At 31.2% G+C, this 13594-nt stretch overlaps 1 protein-coding gene across 1 annotated transcript in view; it reads left to right on the top strand.

The window, feature by feature from the left end:
• Nucleotides 1–13594, top strand: part of casp (Fas associated factor casp) — a 72179-nt gene that overhangs the window by 28023 nt on the left and 30562 nt on the right. Inside the window, exons 4-7 of the mRNA XM_035352891.2 lie at nucleotides 5908–6023; nucleotides 10642–10736; nucleotides 10847–10955; nucleotides 13428–13514. Of these exons, the coding sequence (XP_035208782.1) occupies nucleotides 5908–6023; nucleotides 10642–10736; nucleotides 10847–10955; nucleotides 13428–13514 (407 nt within the window). The remainder of the gene's footprint in view (nucleotides 1–5907; nucleotides 6024–10641; nucleotides 10737–10846; nucleotides 10956–13427; nucleotides 13515–13594) is intronic.

Raw genomic sequence — 13594 nt, 5'->3', positions numbered from 1 at the left:
CACTCATATGCGCAGTCATTTACGCGCAAGCGTAAACGCCTATGCACATGTGTCAATGCGCAGAAAGTTTTTAGTTTTGAGGTCCGGATTATAGATCATTCCGAATTATGGGTGTCCGAATTAACGACTTTTGACTGTAGTACTTTCAGAGGAAGAAGGTTCAGAGAAGACAGAAGTGGCTGAGTGGAACGTTTGATGACGCAATTTAGCACAACGTATCTTGAAGAATCACATTCTTTATTTTTTTTACGTATATCAAATCATCCTTTTTCAGACAAGATATTTCTTAAATATATTTGATTACCATAAATTAAATTTTGATATACGACGTCATCTTAAGCAAGTAAGCATCTTGCCAGCAGCACAGCTTATGCTAAAAAGGGGAGAGTGTCATAACACTTCAAGAGGAAGAAATTTGGGAGTGGGAAAGTTTCAGTTCAGAGTTTTGGTTTACAATTAATTTGATTAGACAAGAGGCATCTGCATTAAAACATAACGTAAGATAGAAAAATCTGGACCTTTGAGAAGAGTTGAATTTAGGGGCAGATCACCAAATTTAGAATGTTAATTTTGAGGTCGCCAATTATATTTTAAAAACAGCTATCATATTTTGTTATATCTTACATATTCCCCCTCTCAATAGAAAGGCTGTGTGAGCCAGGTGGAAGAAAAAGCATTAGAGAGCAAAATGTGAAAAATACAATTTTGAAAATACAAAACATATTAACAAACCTATTTCACTTTTAAACAAAAAATGATTGTCGTAAAATTTTGACCGATATTTTGACATTTCAGTGGAAATCATAAAATTTTGAATTCAATAATTAATTTTAGCACTGTATTCTTTTAAAACAATGGCATATTTTAGAGTCCTGAAATAAGAATGTCTAATGAAATTTTGTAAAGTTCTTGATAGTTCCACACGGTAAAAGTTCAAATTTTTTCACAAAGTAAATGTTCAAATAAAAGTGTTTCCAATTTTTGTTGATGAAAATATTTCTATTATATTACAGATTGAGATACCAAATTTTATGTTATTTTTTAGAATTTCCATAATTATGTTTTTTAAGGAAAGTATTTTAAAATATAAAAATTTTGTAACATATCATTCATTCATAAACACAACAAATTTCAAACTTTTCAGTATTAGTAAGACATTTAAAATTTACTTATTCTTTACAAAACTTGAAGACTCCACAACTTCCTCTAAATGCTAGGATTTCCATCATATTGGTTTATCAGTTGAGCAAACTGGTGTTTATTCTTCACCAATGGCCAAAAGGTTTGCCAAATTAGCAGTCACTGTAGAAAAGGCTACCGTTCGTACGATAGAGGCAACTAGCCTTTTTCGAACTGCTGTCATTCCATTATAAAAATTAAAAACACTCTATTTTATGAAAAAATAAAAATACTTAGATTTAATTATTTATTTTTTATTTATTTATTTATTTATTTTTTTCCCATAAGGTGAGAGCCTTGAACGTTTATCTTGAAAACATTAAAGAAGTATCTACTACTAAAAAAGTTCATTCTTAAAATATAGTAAAAATTTAAAAAATATATAAACTCAAAGAAACTTAAACAATAGTACACAAATCTTATTCACATTAGGAACCTTCTTTAAGTAAAACCTTCAAATTCTTTACCTAATTTTTACCAAATTCAATAATTTTCCCAATTCAGAAACACAAAACTACATTTTAAATAAGCCATAAAATTTTTAAATTATTAACTTTGATCTTAGAATGATTTAAGCAAAATATTACCATCAATAAATCATAATACAATAACTTAAAAATGCAAAAATTACTTATAATGCAAAGTCATTTTAAAAATGCAATTTACTCCATTCGTAACTTAATACCACTTCTGTCACATTTGATGACATTTCATAATATGGCATTCTAAGAATATGGAAGTTTGAGGCAGCAGAGTTCAAAGACCATTGGGAAAAACTTGCACGGGTTAGTCCTGTCTTGGCTTTTTATAAATATGTAATGATTTTAAAATGCGTAGATGAAAAAAGTGGAACTTTTAACAGCTTAGATACTGCGTAGATGACAGAGAATACCATAGTGGGTGAAAGGTGGCAGAGTGGAAAGCATGATGATACAATTTAGCACAACATATCTTAAAAATCACAATCTTTATTTTTTATGCATATCAAATCAACCTTTTTCAGTCAAGATGTTTCCTAATTATATTTGATTACAGTAAGTTGCATTTTTGGTACGACATCGTTTTAAGCAAGTAAGCGGCAGCAGCATACATTAAAAGCCTCTTGCCTAATGGAGAGCTTATGCAGAAAAGGGGAAGAGTTATAGTACTTTCAGAGGAAGAAGGTTAGTAGTGGGAAAATTTCAGTTCAGAGTTTTGGTTTACAATAAACTTAATTGGACAAGAGGCATCTGCATTAAAACATAACGTAAGATAGAAAAATCTGGAACCTGTGAGAGAGGAGATGAATTTAGGGGCAGACCACCAAATGTAGAATGTTAATTTTGAGGTCGTCAGTTATTTTTTAAAAATAGCTATCATATTTTGTTATATCTTACATATATATATGTTCTATATTTTAGCATATAACATGCACTTTCAGTACAAAAATAAGATTGAAGTTTACAAATGCATGTGATACGCTGGGTTTAAAAATGATAGATTTTAAAATGAGGAATGATCATAAAAAAATTAGATTTCTATATATACCTAAATGCAGTTTATTGAAAAGAAATGATATACCTTCTGAACATAAAAATTTTCATTATTGGATAACATGAAAAGTCTGTCGTCTTCGTCTTCTCTCTTCAGGCCCATCTTCGAATTCTGATTTATCTTCACCATCATTGTTACTCTGATCCATAAATAGATTATCATCAGCATCCATATTTATTACTATAAGGTTGAAGATAAGCTAAGACAGGGACTAATGTAAAGGTGATGTGATGATTGGTCCACATGTCAAAGACACAGGGATCTCACAAATTGGATAGATTGAAAACTTATATCATTCTTTGTTCTTACTAAGACCGAGAAGCGAAAGAAGTGAAGTTTGTACTTGTGTGTTAATTTTACATGCATTATCTACCATGGCTTCAAAGAAGTACTTAGTTCACTTAAATTCATGTAGCAGAAGCACTTAGTTTGAGAAATTTAGGGCAGAAATTTGGAATAAGTGAATCCAAGTAAGTCATGTACTAGATAGTAAAGAAATAAAAATATTATGGATTGCTACAAATGAACATTCCAAGACTATAAAAATTAGACAAATAATTCCAAGGCTGAAAAAAAAGACTATAAAATTCCAAGACTATAAAAATAAAAATTGAAAAATTGAAGCATGTGAAATTTATACAATAGTTTTCAATAGGTTTTGGTCTGTAAGAGCAAATAATATTCATGTAAATGGAGTATTATTGTAAGAAAAGGCAAAAGAAATTGTAGAAAGTCTGGCAGTGCAGAACTTCAAAGCATCAAATGGTTAGTTAGACAAATTTAAATAAAGACACACACACAAAATAATAATAATAATAATAATAATAATAAATAAGTAAATAAATAAATAAATAAATAATAAAATAAAATAAAACAAAATTTAAAAAAATGAAGACACTTTTTTTAGAACTATTTGTGGTAAAGAAAAATCAGTAGATGTTCAGTCAGTGCAATTATTATTGATGAAAATGAATTATTTCAACTAGTCAAAATCAATGGAAATGCTGAAATGCAAGAATATTTGCGAAATTAACAAAACTGTATTGAAGACACACATGATGACATAAAATCTTTTATTTCAACTGTAGTTGATGTTGTGAGGTTTAATAAAAATGGATTGGGAAGCAGTGAGGATGGCAAAGAAGAGTCAGGGGAATATTGTGAAATAAAAACTGTACAGGTACCTTAAGATATACCTCCCAGTAATAAAAGAAGAAAAAAAGAAAGAAAAAGAAAATTGTTGGTTACAGTGAAGGACATGAGATAATTAGTGATGTTAATATACACAAGGAAAAAAATCTTGCAATGCACAGACTTCCAAACAAACCTGTGTAACAGATGATTAAACTTTTTAATTAAGGATTTTCCTTTTTCATTAACTTCAGATTCATTTATTTAAGTCTTGGTACAACCTGATTTTTTAATTAAATTGCACTATTTTGGTACAAACCCTTTGAGGAAGGTACGTACATCTCTATTTAAGGGACAAAATGTCTGGTTTGATGAGTGTCCCTTATTGGGAGGTACTACTGTTTATACAGGGTGTTTTGAAACTCATGAGCAAAAATTTAAGTGGTCATAGAAAACATCTAAACAAGTACCATATAATGCATGGGCAGAGAGCAGGCGGTGAACTGCTAAATGGTGCTGTAATGGAAAGTATAAAGCACAAGTTTTCTTACACATCATTGTTTCTAGCTTGGATTTCAAAAGGCATGTTGATGTACAGTAATCTGGAAAAGGCATACATGCATTTTATGCATCGTCTTGTGATTGGGAATGTTCGTGGAAGCCGAAAGACTGTAAAGGCAGTGTTTCTCGAAAAGACACGTGCCAAACTGAAAAATGTTTGAGCAATTGTATGTGAAATGGGATCCTTTGTTACTGGTATGCATGATACAGGGTGTGGCAGGAGTGTGCGAACACCACAAGTTGTAAAGGACATTTTGCAAAGAGTGGAAGATCATCTTGGGTATTAGCACACAAGAGGTTTTTCATGTCATAAATGTGCCCCACTCTATTATTTGGCAAGTATTACAGGATTAAGGACTACACCCTTACCATGTACAGAAAGTGCAAACCTTGATGCCTGCAGATTATGTGCCATGTGTCGAGTTTGCACGTTGGTGTTAGCAACAGCTAGCAGTACAGCCTGATTTCAGTGCACATTTGTTAACATGTTCCTTAAATTTCCCTTTGATCATTTCTTAAAATTTTGCCCATGAGGTTAGAAACACCCTGTATATATACACACATATATGTAAAGGAAAAGCATTTCATAAAGTGTAATGCATATTAGTACTTAGATTGAAAAGAAATTTCGCATATTTTGCATGAGTAAGAAAATAAGAGGAAGTGGTATTTTCTGATTATCTGCATCTCCTCTGAAAAGTCATGAAAATTTATTCTTGAGGCAGACTAGTATGTTGCTAAAATAGTTATGCGGCAATCCACAATGTTGCAAAAAAATATTAATGTGGCATACACGCATGCAGTGCGTGTCTATCTTGGGTGATGCAAAATGGTAAAATTGTCAGATGCTAAGATTGTGCAGTTCCCCCCTTCCAAGTTAAAACAGATCATTGTACATGTAAAGAGAACAGTAGTGCCCCCCCCCAAGAAAAATAAATACTTTTCTGAAAAGTTAAATGTTTTATTACCATTCTTTCGTGTTTTTTTAAAAATTTTATTGATCATTTGATTTTGAATGAAACTCTTAATGCACATTCATTTTGGAAATGGCTGTTGCCTTTTGTGTATTAGTTTGGTGAAAAATTGGTCAGCAATTGCTCAAGACTTCTGCTGTAACAAGTAAACTAATGTAAAATACCCAATGTAAGTAATAGGCTGAGAAACAATAAAATCTACATCAAAGCATGTATTTATTTGAGTATAGTTTTATTAACTTTAAACAATACTTTTATTTCACCCAAAAATTATTAGATACAAATGTTTTTATGTGATTTTTCAAAAAAGTATAAAATATAAATTATTTTCAGTATAAATGTAGTATTCATTATAATTATGAATTTTAACAAATTTAGTATTTAAATGCTACATGAAAAGTGTCAAGTTATGCATTATTAATAAACCTTAATTTTACTGGTATTTCTGAAATTTTATTATTGTATTTTAAATTTATTAAATATTTCAGTGATGTAGCATTAAAAAATTAATCACAGTGTTTCTTCCTAGCTGCTATAAAAGCTGCATTACATGCAGAGTTAGGAGTGCCACCATGCAGGCAAAGGCTGCATGGTTGGCGGCAAAATCATATGGCAGAATACGATGACAATCCTATTGACGATGATGTAAGTTTTTTTACAACTTTTATGCATAAAAATATTTTCATTTTCTGCGATATTAATTTGTTATTTGCGTGTTAAATGAAAAAATGATATGAGCTAAATTTAATGTGATTTCCTATTTTTAAATGTGTTGTGAATTACTTGCTGCATCATCTGTTTTATTCTGAATAGTTTATAATATACTAGTAGGCGAAACATAAGTAACAAATTTATTTTTCAACAGACAACCATAAAATCATTGAAAAGGGTTCTTTTAGCGATCAGTAAAATGAAAAGTCAACTTAAAAGAAAGGTGATGCTTATGCAGATATCAGCACTATGACATCAGACAATATGACTCCTCACATTTTATGTTGGCACATAAAATGTGAGGAGACAGCATCCGCATTGCAAGGCAAATTAAAAAGAAGAAAGGGAGGAACATTTTCAGGCATTCTTGTACAATTTAGAGAGAGATTGTATGTGCAGTATGGCTGCAAGAAAACATCAGGATGCCTTTACACATGGTAGAATGATTGGCAAGGAGGAGCATAGTTTTATATCTCTTGCCCAAGAGTTTAGAATTTATTAAAGTGTTGTTTCACTAGCTTGGGGAGCCTTCCAAATAACAATTAGAGCTGTAAGAAAAGCTGGTGGTGGTTGGCCGAGGAAAACAATGATGACTGATGCTCTGCAGATGAAAAGAGTTCGAAATCAGATGGCAGGGAACATTGCTGAGCCATTTTGCACCGAAACTGGACTACAGGTGTCTTGGTTTACTGTGGCCAGGTGACTTCCTTAAGATGGTGTATTCGCCTGCTGTCCTGAATGATGCATACTGTCAATGGTACTGTTTACAGTGATATAGACAACACAAAGACTGGATACCTCATCAATGGAGTCACATCCTCTTTACCAATGAGAGTCTAAACCAGTCTGAAAAATGATTTTTGGCACCAGTTGATATGGAGCGAGGTAGAGATACACTATCATTCCACTAACATGGGAGAAAGAGACTCATGGAGTGGTCCTGGTATGCTTGCATGGAAAGGCGTTATAATGAACGGGCAGACAGAGTTCCACATTTTTGACAGGTTTACTTACCAGAGATCATTACTGTGATAAAGTTATTCTCCTCCACGTATATCTTTCCTGGGAAGCGATTGGTCCTGACTTTGTTTTATGGATGATGATACATGACCACAGAAGATTATAATATTGAAGAGCTCCTGGAAAGTGAAGATATCCAAGAATGAACTTGCTTTCCTGATTTAAATCCCATGGAACATTTGTAGGATACTTTAGGGAGATGCTTGGCAGCACAGTCTTACCTTCTGGAGAATATCAGACAACTGAAACAGATACTCCTTAAAGAATGGGAACTCTTACCCCAAGAACTGTTAGATAATTTGCAGTCAGGGGTGGTCATTCTTTTCTAAGGCTGGTTGGTTTGTTGTTCTCCCTTTCTTGGTTGAAGAGTTTTTTTTTTTTTTTTGAGGGGGGGCAAGTGCTATTTTATCAATAAAAGACTTTTTCTTCTGTACTATATATATATACTATTCATTTTTTTATAGTATACTTTCCTCATCCTTTAAGAACTGCATTTATGCCTCTGCAGTATGAATTTCATGTCTCCTAGTTGATATTTTATGGAATCATGGCCATAATCAGAAAAGTTGCTTAAGTTTTGCACACTAGTGTAGTTATTGCATAGATGCCAACTATCCCAGTTTTCATCACATCTCCCAGTAGATCACCTAATCTCCCAATTTTTAAAATTTTTTAGGCCTTACTTAGGACAATATTAATAAATAAATAAATAAATGGGATGATAATAATAATAAATAAATGAAATTTATTGAATGATTGGAACTTAAATTGTGTAAATTCTATTCCTGCAACTCTAGTGGTTTTCAGAATAGTTTTTCTTGTTAAATTTTATTTCATCTAATTTTTTTTTTCCTCATTACATTTTATTAATCATTTTCTTGTTAAATTTTATTTTACCTGAGCTGTCTTAATCTGCTGCAGACATTTGTAGATTTTTATATGAAGATTGAACAATGTTTAATCAGTTAATATTTGTATTTTTTTACTTCATGTTACATTACTAAGTTTATCCAGATAAATATTGTGCACACTACTTATTACTTTTACTGCCATTGTATTTTAAAGTACTTTGATTAAAAAAAAATAAAAAAAAAACTTTTTTTAGCCTGTTTGGATTTTTTCAGTAAAAAAAGTGTAAGAAAATTTTAAAAAATAAGCCAAAGAGCATAAAATTTAGAATATCTAATTAAATACTAATATATTTTACACCAAAATTGCATTATGACTAAATATTTCAATTACCTGAATCGTGGATTATAAAGTGAATTCAAATCAATTTTTAATTCCTTTAAAATGGCATTGCTGCACAGCACAAAAACCTCTTAGTTTTCTTACAAAAATCTCTTGGTTTTTCGGATTTCAAGGTTGGCAGCTATGATACTGAAATTTGTTTTAAAATTTATATTTTTGTCATTTTTACAGATATTTAATTTTTCTGTATTTCTGATGTAAGAAGTTATATATTAACACTGATGTTTGCATTTAAAATTAAATATATTTTAATTAAGTGAAATAAATTTTTTTTAATAAGCTGCCCTTGGAAACAAAAAAACTTAAAACAACGAACAGATATTTGATCTTTTGGGGATGTTGTAAAGATGTTATTCTAGAAATGAGTTAAGAAATGTAAGAATTCAGAGTTCTAGAATTCAGAGAGAGTGTAACATTCTTTAAAAATGAAAATGATTGATATGATAGAATCAGTCAATTTGCATACCAGTTATTGACTGCATTATTCTGCTAAAATTTGAATGAGGAAAATTTCAGTTTGATATGGAAGTGTTAGTTTAGAACTGAAAGATGCATTGTGTAACATTCTCAATAACAGAAAATGCAGCATTATCAGTTATTTCATTTAACAACAAAAACCGTGCCACATGAATGTATCTCAGACAGTGACCAGATAAAAGCCCAATGGACTGCAACAAAAACTCCACTATGATAATTACCCACACAAACAAAATTATGGATGAAAGCACATAGTGATAAAAGCCCAGACTGGTAAAAGTTCTCACTGATAAGATCTCGCACTGAATGAAATGTTCACACATGAACAAAATGTCCCTTAGTTTTTATCAGTATAAATTGTATTTATGATTGTAATTATAATAAATGGAGTGTTTTAGTGTGATTTTTTTTTAATGTCTCAAAAAGATGTCTGTTTATACATTTTGTCACTATTTTGTTTTATTAACTTTAAAAAAAAAAAAAAAAAATCTGGCTCTTTTGCTTGAATGGTTAGCTGTTATGCTTCAATGATAAATCTGAAAAATGTTATTTATTTATTCTGTATTGAGGGAAAATGAAAAATATTGTGAATTTTTTCAATTTTTTTAACAGTATATAGCTAAAACTAATTCTACATAATGCAGTATTAAAAAGTGGGGGAGATATTATTAAATCAAAGAATGGGATATTAAATATTTTCATATATTTTTTAATCTCTTTTTAGTCCTTGAACTATAACATAAAGCAGTATCTTTAAGTGGAGGCCCATTGTTCATACTCCATACAAATTCCAGATTCTTCTGCCAATGAACAGTAATTAGCATAGATGTATTGCCATCTAGAGACCAATACTAGGCAAGATTTGCTGAACTGTTGCTTTGAACACAATTATAGTAACTTCCTAGGTTCATTCATCGACATGCTATAGTTGCACTGCTATAACATGTCGATGGATCCAAACACATCCACACAGCCGGTATTCAGTTTTATGTTTGGCTCATGCTTCTCAGCTTTCGCAACATTTATTTTGCCATTCGTTGTGCTCGTTCGTTCACAGAACATGCAAACAGTTGATAAATTGCACAGCTTCTGAAATGGTGCCATCTTTGGTCTTAAAGACAGTAATCATTCTTGTTTTGTTAGTATAATTAATCCTTCAGTTTATCCATGGCAACAACAATTAAAATGTTTTTTGTCACAATTTATATGCCCTACAACATACTTCATATAACCACTAAATATTATGACCGTGGTTATATAGTGATGATGTCAAACATAGGTCTGCCAAACTGATTAGTATAGTGGTTCCTAGGTTTGAATCCCAGTAAAAGTATGGATGTTTATAAGTATATATATAGTGTCTGTGTTGCATAGGGCATTTAAAATACTGGCAAGCCAGAACTCCTCTCAAGTGGTTTGGTGGTAAAGCAGAGTGGAAGACTTTCGGTCTATCCCTCAAGGTTCTTTCCACCAAAATGGGGTTGGAGCTTCACAGTTAGTTGCTTTGGGACTACATCCGCTTGACCAATGGTAAAATTCTGGTGTTCCACTCACTGGTATCTGTACCTGTCAAATTTAAAAGATAGCCTCATTAATGTGATTATGATGCACTGTAATATCTGATAGATAAAATAGAAAAACAGATCCTGTTGATTTGTGTTACTGTAGTTCTGTTTGTTACAAACATAGGCAAACACTGAAGTATTAATGTATATTGCTATTTATATACTTAAGAACAGTTTTACTTGAAAATTCATAAATGTTATTAGAAATTTTAATAATAATTTTTTCCCCTTCTCCACAGACAATTTTGTCATCTTTGCAGCTACCTCAACGTACAAATCTCTTCCTTGTTGCTCCAGATCCTTTCAACTTGGCACCCAGTGCATCTGTAGATTCGTAAATATCTTTCTGTTTTTTCCCTTTTCTTTTTTAATTTTAGAAACTTATTGATCTAATAAGATTAAAAAATGTGAATAAAATGTACTCTTCTTTTTTTTTTCTTTTAGAGTCAACTCTAGTGATCGGTTAAATATGAAATATAAATTGCATGTAATAGACACAACCAATAATAAAGAATATGATTTCCATTTCCCAGGCTCCAAAACAATATTAGAGGTTTGTTTTATTTTTATTTTTCCTGGTGTATAAATTTCTGCCTGTGATATATTTTTCTGTGATCTTTGTGCCATTTCAAACAGTATAATAATTTTGAATATTATTTGTATTTATTACAATTTGTTCAAATGCTTGTGTCATATGATTATAGAAAAATGTTTTCTGGGTAAGAGCTATTTTATTTCTGGATAAGTTGGGTTTTTCTGTCGTATGTACTAATTTTACATGGATGTTGGGTAAATAGAACAATTATATACAGTATGGTTCATATAAGTCCTGATTCTTTCAGCCCACCAGCGGCTGAGCGGTAAAGTCACTGAACACTGGTAGTTCGGTCCGAGGTTTGAATCCCGCGAACGGGCTGGCTGCATGGATGTTTTCGTGGTTTTCCCCATGTGTAACGTGTATATGAGCCAGTTTCCCTTAGAAAATCCTCCACAAAGGCATCCCTTCCCTTAGGCAGATAGTTCTAGTGTGCTTTGCCATAATTAAATACACCACCTGATTCTTTCAACTCAGTTTTTTGATATAGATTAGAAATTAAAGACAAAGATTCTTTAGAACTTGCAGAAAATTACTGATCTCCTGCCATGCATGATTTCGTATGCCTGGCGAGATTCCTGTGTAATGTTATTTCCATGTATCTGACTCCAAATAAAGTGACTGTTTGGTAAGCAAATATTTCTTTTATTTAGGATGAACAACTTTGCTCCTCTACCAAAGCATCACCTGTTTGGTGATGGAATTACAGTAACAGTATATAAATGCTTCACTCACTCAATAGCTCTGTTAGCAGATAGAACTGAAAGAAATCATTACTCAGTTTAAAAGTCTGTAAGGTGTGCGTTGCTCTACCTCATCTTCTGCTGGCAGACACTGATGTGGTGGGGTATATTTTTCATGATATGACATAGCAATTATCACTGGGATTGTGAAACAGATAATATGTAAATGACACTGGAATACTACCAGTCAAGATAGAATTGCATATTACCCTTTGCAAGCATGCATGAGGAGAAAGAATTATTTTTTAATTCTGTATGAAATACAAGAATTTATAGCCACCATAATCAGCTCTGCTACTTGACCATTTTTTTAAGGACTTGAATTTCTTTCTTTCTTTTTTTTTCTTTCTTTTTTTTTTTTAAACTTTTGATTAAGGTTATCTTCATAATTCACTACTTGTGTTTGGTGTTAATGTTCCTTATTCTTTCAGTTCTATCTCTCTTCTTAGAAGTCTGAGCCTACTGTGCTCTGATTTTCATAATTTTTCTAAAAGTAGACATCTTAGTTCAATCAGAACCATTTTTAGCAACCAAATTTTGGCATAAGAAGAGTGTGTGCTACCATTTTATTTCCATGTGAATGCGAACCTACTTACTAACTCATGAATGATACTTTAGCTTCTCTCTTTATATAAATTTATGCTTGTTATGATTACATATTCAATACTTTTCTAAATTAATGTGCTAGTAGTATAAATTTAATAGGAGTTACACCATATTCGTAGTTGAACATAACTTGCCATTCTGTATTTCTTGTTTAGACAGCCATATGTTATTTTTGTACATATATTAGTTTTGACTTGGAAAAATACATTTTATATTAAAATAAACTTGAAAATGTTTCTTTAGTAAAAATACTAACTCAGTTTGGTGGTGGTATAGCATGCAGTCCACCAGTCTGTTTTTAGTATAGTCTGTGGTTCTGATTTTAAAATAATTGATGAAATAATGAAATGATTTAAATTTGGGTAGTTATAATGATAAATTTAAATTAGTGTTGAAGAAAAAATTGTAATGTCTGTCACAAATAAAATATCAGTTATATATATGTGTGTGTGTATGTACACTATATATTTGAAAGTATTCTAAGTATTTTTTAGTTGGATAGTTGTTGGTTTTAGTGCCCTTGGCAGAAATGGGAATGGACACATTTTACCCTTGGTGAAAAACGGTAATGCATAAACGATTTATCCAATGTCTGCAATACATAGTTTATGTAATACACATATGGAATTTAATATAAATTACATTTCTTATTTTATTTAATGCAATTTTCTAAACAATTTGTTTAAAATAAACAACATATAGGAACTACCCGAAATTTCTACAGCCAACATACAATATATACAGCACACAACATATACGTAGGAACATACAACAAATAGAACAATATGTAAGACAAACACATATCAAACAATATGCAACATATAAAAACATACCCGAAACACAAGTTCACGGTGGCCACAAGATGGTTACTTTTCCAGCATGCGGTTGCATGCTGTGAACATTTTCAGAATCTTTTTTTTTTTTTTAATTCTTTCTTTTTTTGTCTTTTGCTAAGGCTCAGTATAACCAATGTGTAGTGCTAGTTGTATTTTATTGTCTGTGTACTTAGTATGTTTTTAGTTTCATACAAAGTATGTTTTGTTTTTTGTTCATTCTCATTTATTATTCTTTTTTATCTTAGATCAAGCAGGGACTTCGAGATGTTACTAACATTCCTGTTCGGTTTCAGCGCTGGGTTGGATGGCCAGACTCTTTAACAGATGAAAATGTAATTTGATTTATTATAATATTATTATATTTCTAGTTTCTATATTTGATAATTTATATTAGGGAAATTTTCCTTTGTTA

Source organism: Stegodyphus dumicola, chromosome 11 (genome assembly GCF_044657685.1).
Source record: "Stegodyphus dumicola isolate Sdum_Otavi_A_Nest chromosome 11, ASM4465768v1".
In the NCBI taxonomy this organism is placed as follows: domain Eukaryota; kingdom Metazoa; phylum Arthropoda; class Arachnida; order Araneae; family Eresidae; genus Stegodyphus; species Stegodyphus dumicola.
The sequence above is the reverse complement of the archived record's forward strand: the minus strand, read 5'-3'. Positions and strand labels throughout refer to the sequence as shown.